This window comes from Lithobates pipiens, unplaced genomic scaffold (genome assembly GCF_037356315.1).
Source record: "Lithobates pipiens isolate NorthernLeopardFrog02 unplaced genomic scaffold, aLitPip1_a1.2 Scaffold_8, whole genome shotgun sequence".
NCBI classification, from domain to species: Eukaryota; Metazoa; Chordata; class Amphibia; order Anura; family Ranidae; genus Lithobates; species Lithobates pipiens.
This window is the reverse complement of record NW_027507903.1, coordinates 363,517,431-363,529,777: the sequence shown is the minus strand read 5'-3', so window position 1 is coordinate 363,529,777 and position 12,347 is coordinate 363,517,431. Positions and strand designations below refer to the sequence as shown.

General features: G+C 40.2%; 1 protein-coding gene across 3 annotated transcripts in view; it reads right to left on the bottom strand.

The window, feature by feature from the left end:
• The window catches only part of TENM2 (teneurin transmembrane protein 2), a 1,738,186-nt gene that overhangs the window by 32,083 nt on the left and 1,693,756 nt on the right, over positions 1-12,347 (bottom strand). For all 3 annotated transcript variants that reach the window (XM_077473475.1, XM_077473476.1, XM_077473477.1), the window contains one exon: positions 10,697-10,932. In XM_077473475.1, the coding sequence (XP_077329601.1) occupies positions 10,697-10,932 (236 nt within the window). The remainder of the gene's footprint in view (positions 1-10,696; positions 10,933-12,347) is intronic.

The following is a 12,347-nucleotide window of genomic DNA, read 5'->3' as shown; positions in this document are numbered from 1 at the left end:
GAAGCATACCTAGCTATGTTTGAGCAGGTTGCAGCAAGGGAGAGTCTGCCTGATAAAGACTGGGCAGATGTACTGGCTCCTTTCCTGACCGCAGACCCCCAACAGGTGTACTGTGACTTGGCCCCGGAATCAGCACGCGATTATAAGCGCCTAAAAGCAGAAATCCTAGCAAGGCTGGGAGTGACTGTCGCTTTAAAGGCGAACCGTGTACATGGCTGGCGCTTTGACAAGGCTAAGCCTGCCCGTGCGCAACTCTACCATCTGATGCATTTGTTCCAAGATTGGCTGAGACCCGAGGAAAAGACACCCACTCAGATTGTGGAAAGCGTCGCACTCGATTGTTACCTGCATGGACTACCCAGGGAGCTCCACCAAGGGGTGGCTCAGTCCGAGCCTCAGACACTGGATGAGATGGCTACAGCTGTTGAGCGCTACAGTTGTGAGGAAAAGTTCCGGGAGCGTCCCTCTTTCACAAGAGAGCTGGCCCATTTTAAAGAAGTGTGTTCCAGCACCAGTGTGCGGCTGTTTAGAGGGATAATACAACTACCAAGAGCACCACAGGACCTAAGCTTCCAGGGAACCGACAGGGGGAATCCCGTGAGGTTCGCTGTTGGTCCTGTCATCAACTGGGTCATCTGGCGGCCCAGTGCCCAAGTCGGGAAGAACCAATGGAGTGCGACATGGGTCGGCGTCGCTCTATGTATATCCATGCATTATGTGCCGCAACCAACCTAAATCCGCATGAGTGTGTGGTGCGGGTCAATGGACAGAAGGTGGTAGCACTCCTTGACTCTGGGAGTGTCGTTACCCTGCTCCGGTCGGACGGGTTGCCAAGAAAGCTGGTACCAAGGGAACAGATTGGGGTCATTGAGGAGTCTTCAAGTAGCTGGTCTAGCCCTATAGTCCTTGTACCCAAGCCGAATGGAACCTGGCGATTCTGCAATGACTTTTGTAAGTTAAATGAAGTCTCCAAGCCAGACGCGTATCCCATGCCCCTGGTCGATGAATTAATCAAGAGATTGGGACCGGCCCGGTACATCACCACTCTTGACTTGACCAAGGGATACTGGCAGATCCCACTTTCCCCAGAGGCTAAAGAAAGAACTGCATTTGCCACACCCGAGGGCTTATGGCAGTATGCCTGAATTCCATTTTGGTTACATGGGGCCCCAGCCACTTTCCAGAGGGCCATGGACTTCGTCCTGAGACCTCATAAGGGTTTTTCAGGAGCCTATCTTGATGACATTGTCATCTTTAGTAAGGATTGGGAGAGTCACTTACCGAAGGTCCAGTTGGTCTTGGATGCCCTCCGAAAGGCAGGGTTCACAGTGAACCCGGGAAAAGAGTAAGGTTGGGTTGGAGGAGGCCCGCTACCTGGGGTATGTTATAGGCAGGGGTGTGATTAAGCCCCAACTAAACAAGCTGGAGGCTATTCAGAAATGGTCCCATCCACTCACAAAGAAACAAGTGCGTTCTTTCCTTGGCATTGTGGGCTATTATAGGAGGTTTGTCCCCAACTTTACCAGTCTAGCAGCACCTCTGACTGATCTCACCAAGGGAAAGAATGCAACTGTTGTTTAGTGGAGTGCAGAAGCAGTGTTCTGCCGATTGAAGCAAGCTTTGTGCCAGGAACCAGTGCTGGTAGCTCCCGACTTCCAAAAAGAATTCCTGGTACAAACAGATGCCTCAAAATTGGGTCTGGGTGCAGTACTGTCCCAGATGATTGGGGGCGATGAGCACCCTGTTGTGTACTTGAGCCGGAAGCTCACACCAGCTGAGAGGAACTATTCCATTGTGGAAAGGGAGTGTCTCGCAATAAAATGGGCTTTGGAGACACTCCGCTACTACTTGTTGGGCCGACCCTTCAAGTTAGTTTCAGATCATGCGTCCCTTAAGTGGACGGCCCAAAATAAAGATAAAAACTCCAGAATCACCCGGTGGTTCCTTGCTCTACAGGACTTCAGGTTTGTAGTGGTACATAGACCGGGAAAGGTACATCAGAATGCGGATGCCCTTTCCCAGGTCTACTGCCACTGAAGTCGTGTTGTCCAGACCCCTGGCCTGGAACAGAGGGGGGGGGATATGTAGAAGGTCAGCCTGGGGCAGGGTTATGAGGGGGTTAATTGAAGAAGGCAAGTACTTCCCCTTCAGGCCTGCTTATTATCAGGTGTGCTGAAAGTGTCAGTGTGGAGTTGTTGAGTAGGAGAGAGAGACACAGAAGCACGCTGTGTGGAAATGTCCATTGCTGGAAGGTGTACCTGCTGGGTGAGCTTAAACCACAAAAAGACTTTAGCTGTGTTTGGAGCTATGAACTGTTACCTCTAAGCCTGTGGGCTGATGAACTGTGAGTTGTACCTGTGTGCACATCCGTGTGATAAGACAAGTCTGTCTGATCTTATGTTTTGTTTTGCTGAATAAACGCCAATTTTATTTTACTGGACTGCCTCTGAGCCAGCTCTTCACCCCCTTATCCCCTACAAGATAGAGTGGTCACATTTCCAAAATCATGGCGGGTTTATCTTTTTTCTTCAAATTAAGAAACTTACCTCCATGCACAGCATTCTTTTCTATTAGGCAGGCATTGAAAGGCTACAGGATGAGCCATTCCTTTCCAGATAATAGGAGACCCATTTCAATTTACTGATTAAAACAGCTGTGTGTTACTACACATTCAGTGTGTTCATCTGGTTTTGAGGCTATATTATTTAATACCGCATTTGTACTAGCCTTTTTTGGGGCTTTCAGAATATCTGAGTTGCTGCCAAAAAACAAAAAGGTAGTGGTGGGTTTACTAAAAAAAAGAATGTGATTGTCTCTGAGATGGGGATCAAATTGTTCATTCCGATGTCAAAGACGGATAGGATAGGAAAAGGCAGTTGGGTACCTTTAAGCCGATGTGGAGATGAGGATATATATCCAGTTAGAGTCATAAATGGTTACCTGACAGCTAGGCCAATAGGAGAGAGAAATTTTTTGATTCACGCTGATGGGTCCCCTCTTACTCAGTATCAATTCAATTACATATTAAAGGCTTGCTTGAGAAAATTGAATTTAAATCAATTTAAGTTTACTTCTCATTCTTTCAGGATTGGGGCAGCTACGGAAGCTGCTAGGATGGGATTGGATGATGCAATAATCAAACGGTTGGGGAGATGGGAATCTCAACGTTTTCAGATTTATGTCAAACCTGATCATTTTCTTTAATTCTAAGTAATAGAACATATGTTTGGATCCTGGGCCACTCTTTTGTATACTGGGCTAATAAAAGAGCCGAAAAGTGCTGCTATACATCCAATTTGTCTATGGATCCTGGAGAAATTCAAATATTCTAGAAAGGAATTGGAGGTCTTCAATGGGCTAGTTTGTTTTTTTATGTCTCTAGGTTGATTGAGTCATGGCCAGCTCCAGATGTATTAATAGTGCACCTAGGGGGAAAAGATGTTGGGAAGGTTAGAACTCTGGACCTCATGTCTTTGTTTAGAAGTGACCTAATTAGGGTTAAGTTATCTTTTCCGAATACCAGAATTATCTTTTTGAAGATAATCCCTCGGCTAGTATGGCTCCAAGAAGCTAATTTAAAAAATTTTGAGAAAATTAGGAAGAGATTGAACAGGTTTATGGAAAAATTTATGCCACGCGTTGGAGGTTTCTCATATAGACACATTGCTATAGAGGGTGGTTTCCCTGGATTATATAGAGCAGATGGAGTTCACCTGTCAGACATAGGTTTAGATATATTTAATGTAGGATTGCAAAACTGCATTGAATTGGCAATGGTTGTGGGATAGAGCGGGTTTAAAATTCTCAAACCCGGCATGTGGGGACTTTGGTTAAAAGATTTATGTATGCTCGAGTCCTTTAAGACTGAGCTGTTTTGAAGTTGATCGTTTGAAATATAAGAAATTTATGATGCAATACAATTATCAAAATATGGTTATTATTTATTTGTTGATGTGAATATACCAATAAAGTGCAGCAGCCAATTCTTTGCCAATAAGAGTGTTGCGTTATTATTTAAATAGGCTATATACGTTTTGGTATTCGTGGAGGGTAGGTGCGGCCGGCATTCCCATGAACTAGGAGGGCTTATGGCTTTGAGCCCTGAAGCATGGGCATGCGGTCACTCCTCCCTTTATTAATAAGAGAATAGGAGCAATATTGTAAATATTTAGGGCTATATACAGGTTAATGTATTTGAGTTAATGTCCCTTTAAGAGAATGGAAAACTGGGCTGGGGGCGGGGTTAAGGGTCGCAAGCCTATTGGTGATATCCCAAATGGTCATGTGACCCATGGGGAATGTTTTAGAAAGGGGCTTATTATATATAGGACCCTCTCACAGGTGCACTCACACATGTTCCCAGCCAGACAGTGAAGGTGCAACAAGCTCCCCGCCCCCCCCCCCCTTCCTTTGTTGCTAAGCATGATTATGTGGTCTGTTACCCTACGTGTTGTAGGGGGGGCTTTGGTTAAAAGATGTATGTATGCTCGAGTCCTTTAAGACTGAGCTGTTTTGAAGTTGATCGTTTGAAATATAAGAAATGTATGATGCAATACAATTATCAAAATATGGTTATTATTTATTTGTTGATGTGAATATACCAATAAAGTGCAGCAGCCAATTCTTTGCCAATAAGAGTGTTGCGTTATTATTTAAATAGGCTATATACGTTTTGGTATTCGGGGAGGGTAGGTGCAGCCGGCATTCCCATGAACTAGGAGGGCTTATGGCTTTGAGCCCTGAAGCATGGGCATGCGGTCACTCCTCCCTTTATTAATAAGAGAATAGGAGCAATATTGTAAATATTTAGGGCTATATACAGGTTAATGTATTTGAGTTAATGTCCCTTTAAGAGAATGGAAAACTGGGCTGGGGGCGGGGTTAAGGGTCGCAAGCCTATTGGTGATATCCCAAATGGTCATGTGACCCATGGGGAATGTTTTAGAAAGGGGCTTATTATATATAGGACCCTCTCACAGGTGCACTCACACATGTTCCCAGCCAGACAGTGAAGGTGCAACAAGCTCCCCGCCCCCCCCCCTTCCTTTGTTGCTAAGCATGATTATGTGGTCTGTTACCCTACGTGTTGTAGGGGGGGCTTTGGTTAAAAGATGTATGTATGCTCGAGTCCTTTTAAGACTGAGCTGTTTTGAAGTTGATCGTTTGAGATATAAGAATTTTATGATGCAATAAAATGATCAAAATATGGTTATTATTTATTTATTGATTTGAATACACCAATAAAGTGCAGCGGCCAATTCTTTGCCAATAAGTGTGTTATTATTTAAATAGGCTATATACGTTTTAGAATTCAGGGAAGGTAGGTACGTCTGCATTCCCATGCACTTTTTCTCTTTGTCCTGCTGATCACTGTTACCTGAACTCAAACTGATGAAAAATCCAAAATGTTTACCATAACAGGAAGAGAAGGTGCACTTATCCAGTGGGTACACTTGTACCCATGACAACTTCTGGTCATAGACTGAGTGAAATTTGTAGCCATTTCTGCTTGAGAGAAGTCAAAGGGATGGCTGCAGCCAATTAGCTCAGGTGCTGATCAGTGTGTTTTAACAGCTGCGAGTGTAGCTTGGGATTTGCTAAATCCAACTTATTTGTGTGGATGGAGGAATCTGTAAGATTATGGGGGGGGGGGGGTTCCCAATTTCGGAGATTTCCTCTCACTACGTGTTTTATCTACATGGAAGAAAGTGGAAGAAAATGTCCCCAAAACAGGTGGGGAAAAAACATGATAGGGGTTTTAATCATTCCTTCCTTTATAATGTTGAAAATAAATGCCCCCTGAACGGTTATTTTTTGCAACGCAGTTGCACTTCCATTAAATAGTTTTCAGATCTAAGCACATTTTGGGATTAATTGTATTGATTAGTCTGAAATTCTAAATTTTTCCAGACTTTTAATGACTGCTGGTGATCTAAAGTCACTTTGTTTTTTACTCTAAACACAGACAATGGACAGTGAGAGCTTAATTCCCTTTTTGGAAGCAAAGGGGAACAAGCTCACACCAATTTCTTTGTTTCAGAGATTTTCCAGGAGGATACAGAAAACATTTTCATTTTAATGGAGAGATCTGTCTAAGGTATTTTTAAAGCATAGACAATCCAATGATAATTAAAAAATGCTTCAATGCATTACATAGCAAGCAAATATCAGGTAACACAAAGGCATGATTGTGTTCATGCTATTGTAGCAATAACAGTTGAATCACCAGGTTTCCAAATAGCAAATCTGCTTTTTATAGTGATGTGTTTTTTTGTTTTGTTTTTATCTTGCCAGGAGCAATAAAGGTTCTATAATTATTAAGAATGACATCTCTTTTATATATGCATTTATCCTCTGACCAGAATGAGTTGCAGCCATTTCTGTTTATTAAACTAATAATGCAAGATATATTTTTTAAAATAACACTTACTAAACATTTCATAAGAACACTATATTTTGATTATTTTACTAACAAGCTTCTATTTTTCTTCCACACTTTTTCTCCTTCAAAGAGAACTACAGAATGTAGAATAGGTGCACTTTTTTCGCCATGCCACAGGCAGATAATGAATTGTATTACTTTTCTGGAAACTATGATGAATAATTTAAATTCAGATAAAAATATGACCTCAACAGAAAATATAGAGCAGAATGGTTTATTAGAGAACAACTTAAAATAGAATTTCATAGGATTTATTTTAGAAACACAGTATTTTTGCCAATACAAGCTAATTTTTGTGAAAGAGAATAAACCGTTTGATTACATATGATTTATTGTGTGGGAAAAAAAAAAAACCTATAGTAAAACTAAGGCAGAACTTTTTTTTCATATTTGAATAGGGTGGTGAGGGGTTATACTATTGTCAGATTTTTATTGCTTGTTAGGAAGATTTGCTTTCTCTAACTATCCTAATCACCAATGCCACCTGAAATAAAGATGAGGGTAGATCTAACTTTTTGAGTTGCCACCAGAACAGAAGTAAATGTCTTTAATGGGTACACTTGTTCCTGTGACAAGTGTCTAAAAAGAGAATTCCTTTACATTGGAAAGATATCTTCTCAATTCCTTTTGAATTTACAAGACAGGAAGGGAAGAGAAATATACCTTATAAAACACAGATGGCAAACAAATGACTGACAGCAGATGTAACCCTCCCCTACACTATTTTTTTTTTTTTTTACTTTAGATATACTTGAAATCACTTTTCATTAAATTTATTAGGAAGTCTCACTGTACTATTTTACTATTGTTACCTATAGACATGAGATGGTAGCAGATGGTCTACATTTGGACATCATATCATGCCCTAAGCACATATAAATTATGACATCCTTTTGTATAAGCTCCATATCTTGTTTAATGTGATTATTTAAGTTAAAAAAAACATTGATAGAATGCACTATTGGAGTAAGTGTGCAGTCTTATTTAGAGGAGGAACTACTTTTTATCTGTACAGACTACCAAACAAGAAAAAACAGAGATGGTTTCAGGTTAACTGAAATAAGGCCTTCTGACCTCTGTTAACTTCAGCTGCTCCCTCTTTTTTACACAGTTCTCCTGCTGAATTTAACCATATATGTACAGAAGTAGACAGATTAGGGAAGTGGCCTAAGGGAAAAGTTATTACTATAAATAAATTCTGAGGTTTGGTGTTACATCCTCTAAATCTGCTGGCCTAAGCAATGGCTCACAAGTGCCTCATGATAAATACGACTCAATATCAGAAAATGTCCAGAGTGGATATGATTTGTATGTCTGTGACACCCAACACTGCACAACAATGCTTGAGAGAAACAATCAATGCTTAATAAAAAGGGGGGGGGGGGATTAATATATCCTGAAAATGCTATTGCTGCTGCTGATATGGTTGTACCTTCCGCTAAACCTATTGAACGGTAATAGTTATATGTAATGTGCCAATTTTAATGGGCAAGACTAGGTTCAAATTTATTAGAGGCAAAGAGCACAAGTGGGGATTTTTACACTAGAACTCAATTAGTGTAGCGCATACAGCAGTGAAAAAACAATATATGCCAAACATTTATATTTGTATAAAAAAGGGTTAGGGTTAGGGTGAATGGGAGTAATATCATTTGAATTGGTTTAGGTGCTCACTGTGCTTGAATGTAGGCTTTCTTTTCATTCATTTAATTCATTTAATGCAGCAGTATGTTACAAACAAAAAGCAGGTCCAAAAATAGATGTTCGGTAACAAGTACGTTTAAAAAAATGACCTTGTCAACATAAAATAAAAAAAAAGAAATCCCCAGAAGAAATGAAACCACCCAAATTCCACCCCTAAAATGTATGCCCTATCATCATAAAATAATAACCAATATGCCCCCCCCCCCCCAAAAAAAACTAAAAAATTAACTGAAATACTAACTATACCCCTGAAATAAAAGTATGTTTTTCTTAAAGGGAAACCCTGAAGCTAAAATAAAAGTTTACTATGGATGGTATAGCAGCTAACCACTGACCTCAAATCGGTCACAAAATGAAGTTAAACACAAACAAGCCCCCAATAATAATAACAAAAAAGTACAGTAAGTGGGTTGATTGCCCAAAAGAGCTATCAATTGCAGTTAAAGTACAGGTTACAAACTGATTCTTTCTATGCAGTTTGTCTACTTTACCTATTACAGCTTCCAATTCACTGACACTATGGCTCCTTTTATAGTAAGTTTATTTCAAACCCCCTTTATTGCATCTTCTAAGCCTGTTGGCCATTGTTCAAATGCCATACAGTGCATGATGGGTTGAAAAAAAATCTTCACCCCTAATTGAAATGCATTAAAAAATTATAAAAGATGGCAAGTGTATTATTTAGAAAATGTAGTTGTTTGTCATACACAATGCTTTAGCAAACTAAATGTCACACATGGCTGTTTAAAGAGGGCACGAGTGGGGCTGGCCATGGTTGTTCATACTGGAATAGCCTTGCCAGTCGCTATAAAGCAGGGATATGCAATTAGCGGACCTCCAGCTGTTGCAGAACTACAAGTCCCATGAGGCTTAGCAAGACTGACAGCCACAAGCATGACACCCAGAGGCAGATGCATGATGGGACTTGTAGTTTTGCAACAGCTGGAGGTCCGCTAATTGCATATCTCTGCTATAAAGAATTATAAGACATTTTAGATAAGATTCTCCAGTTAAAACACAACACATACAAATAGAAAATCTGCATAGAAAGGCTGCAAATTATTATAGAACATTTGACACAGCCTGCCTCTATTACCTTTCACCAAAAACAAAAAAAACAACAACAACATTTGTTCTAGGTGGAGTTCTTGATCACCATAATGATCTGGTTCTAAGTGAACATGATCCAAAATAAATTTGTTATATGGATTAAACAAATCACTAAACAGTCAAATTACATTACCATAATCCTCTTAGATTCTTTTTACAGGTATCATGTTCCAGTCTTGGTTGCACTTCCCTTCATGTGTCATTTTATGTAAACTGTGGAACAGTACTGCTGTGCATACTACTAACACCTACACATTGGAGTTGATTTACTAAAGGCAAATAGGCTTTTCACTTTGCAAGAAAATTATTCAGAGCTTAGTGAATGTGGTGAAATTTCACTTTGCAAAGGCTACCCAATTGCGTGCACAAGAAAAACAGCATTTCAGTTTGCACATGATTGGATAATGGAAGTCAGCAGAACTTCACCACATTCACTAAACTCTAGGGAACATTTCCTTGCAGAGTGCAACTTCTCTTGCTAAGTAAATAGTCTATTTGCCTTAGTAAATTAACCTCATTATTTCATCACAAAATGAATTATAATGAAAAAAAACATCTAAATTCTAAATAAATAAATAAAGCTGAAAACTAAAATGTTGATGATGAGGTGGATGATAATGATAAATAATATTGCTATTCTATGTAAACAGAGAAAATTTAGTAACTAATGTTTTGCTGCTGTGGGTATGGCAACTACATTGCTCTACACACAAAGTTATCCAGTGAAGTGCTGACTGTGCATTTAATGGATACATACAAACACACACACACACACACTGAAATATTAGTTAGTTAAACATTTTGTTCAGAGATAAACAGTTAAGTTTTGTGCTTGCTCTGAAATGAGACAGATTTTGTGAAGGTCATACATGTTATGCATCTATAAGGCTGCTGAAAAAAAAAAGTTACTCCACAGCCACAAAGGACTATCAAATCATATTATATAGAAAATCAACCTGGAAGGTCTAGTCTCCTATGCAATAAAAGCTCTAGGTTCTGACACTGACTGAATTGTCTAGTTCTACTGCTAGGTATTATCTGTAATATGCTATGAGACCGTAAAGCAGATCCTAAAATTCAATAACATAAAATGATTTCAAAGCTACATTCCATCCTACAAAGGTAGTACTTTGTGATCCTATATTAATATCCCTGTGCCATTGTCATTTATATTGTTTTTCTCATTATTGGAATATATTGCCTCCCTGTCTTTCTGTATTTATTCAATTCATTTCTGTGATTTATGCTAAATGTAAAAATAAAATGCTCTAGGCTCTGTGCACATAACTGAACATTTTTCAGTTGTATCTGGTCAATAAGCATCTGTCATATATTTGTCCAAATTCTTTTAATAAAAAGGGCATTGTACAATGTTCCTAGGAGAAAAATTGAGTTTTACCATTAACTGCACAAAGGTGAGTCAACACTGATAACACTTACTCGAAGTTTCCTCCCAAAGACAGTCACTTTTCCTTTTGTCTGTTCTTTTCGTAGCCGCCATTCAATTGAATTCAACCCATTTTCCATAGGCAAAGAAATATTCCGCCGTCCGATAGTAGGTGTTACTGTGCCAGCCAGTATATGGGGCTCACTGTGGAAACTAATCCCCATCCCATTGGCATACATGACTCTCAGGGTTCCATTACTGCATAACTGGTAACTGTTACGCACTTGATCTGGGGAAAAAAAGATTAGTTGTGGTAAGCAGTGTAGTTGATAAAAAATACATATATATATAATGCTGACATATTAGATGAATTTAAGAGCATACTATTTCCTTACCTACAGTACCTCTAGGGCATTTATGCCAAGGTCCATTAGTTATGAGACATGGTGATTTATTTATACTCTGCAGTATTAGGCTAGCTAAAAGGGTGCATTCAAACTTGCAAATGCACCCGCACTGTGATTAGATAAGAGAACTCCAGCAGGGGTTCCCATGATTAGCTACGGGAGGCAACTCCTTTGAGGCTCCCGCAGTGAATCACAGCGACTTACATGTAATTGTTAATGCAGCAATCACATGCAAATGATTGGTCCTAGATGCCTGCATCCAGGGCATATCACACACATGTGATTGCTGCATGAGAGATTACATGTGAGCTGCCGCAATTATTGTAGCCCTGAAGGACAGCAGCCAGCCATTGCTTTCAATGGGACTGCCTCCAGTAGGTAATCGTGGGAACACCCACTGGGGTTCTCACATCTCATAGCAGCGTGGGTGCATTCCCATTTGTGAATGCATCCTAAATGGCCCAATCCTTACTTTATTGCCAGATGTGACTCTCAATAGATAGCTGGGCTTTTTAGAAGCACTTTTAAACATAGAGACATAGAAGAGAGATGTCAGAAAAAGAACAAGTGGTCTATTGAGTCTGATACTTTTTCAGTTTGTTTGCATGTTTGTTTTTTCCCTATGTTTATCCCAAGCATGTTTAAATTCACTTACTGATGATCATGGCAGCCATCAGAAATTTTTGGGCCTGAGTCCCCTTGGCCTGACCACCAACATGCCACAGGGCCTGCCCATGGGCCGTCCCACAGAATCTGCCCACTGGCCACCCCGCCTGTATGAACTCAACCCCCCTCACACCCGTTCACACTCAGCCCCTCTCATACCTGTACACACTCAGCTTCCCTCACACCTGTATGCACTCATTCCCCTCACCCTTGTACACACTCAGCCCCCTCTCAGTTGGGACTGTACTTTGCTTGTATGGGTGTTCACCTGAACTTTTATAATAGTGTATAGAATCCATGTAATCCATTTGCTGGCTGTGTAAACAAAGGGGCAAAGGCTTAGATCACTGACCAAATATGGCCATATGATCATTACTTTGATAATGACATCACTGGGTATACCCTGCCCCTTTGCTTACATTTAGTGGTAGGCATCTGAGCTGTAATTTTCAGCAAGTGTACTGATGGGATCATACATGCCCAGACATGGTACACAGTGGATTTTTGCTTGTGGTTAGTTAATGGGTGTTGTTTATCATTATTAAGGTGGATCAGTATCTATGAATGATGTAATTGATAATAGATGTACATCGTGGAACTTTCTTGGAGGCTTTGGATTTTTTATTAAAAG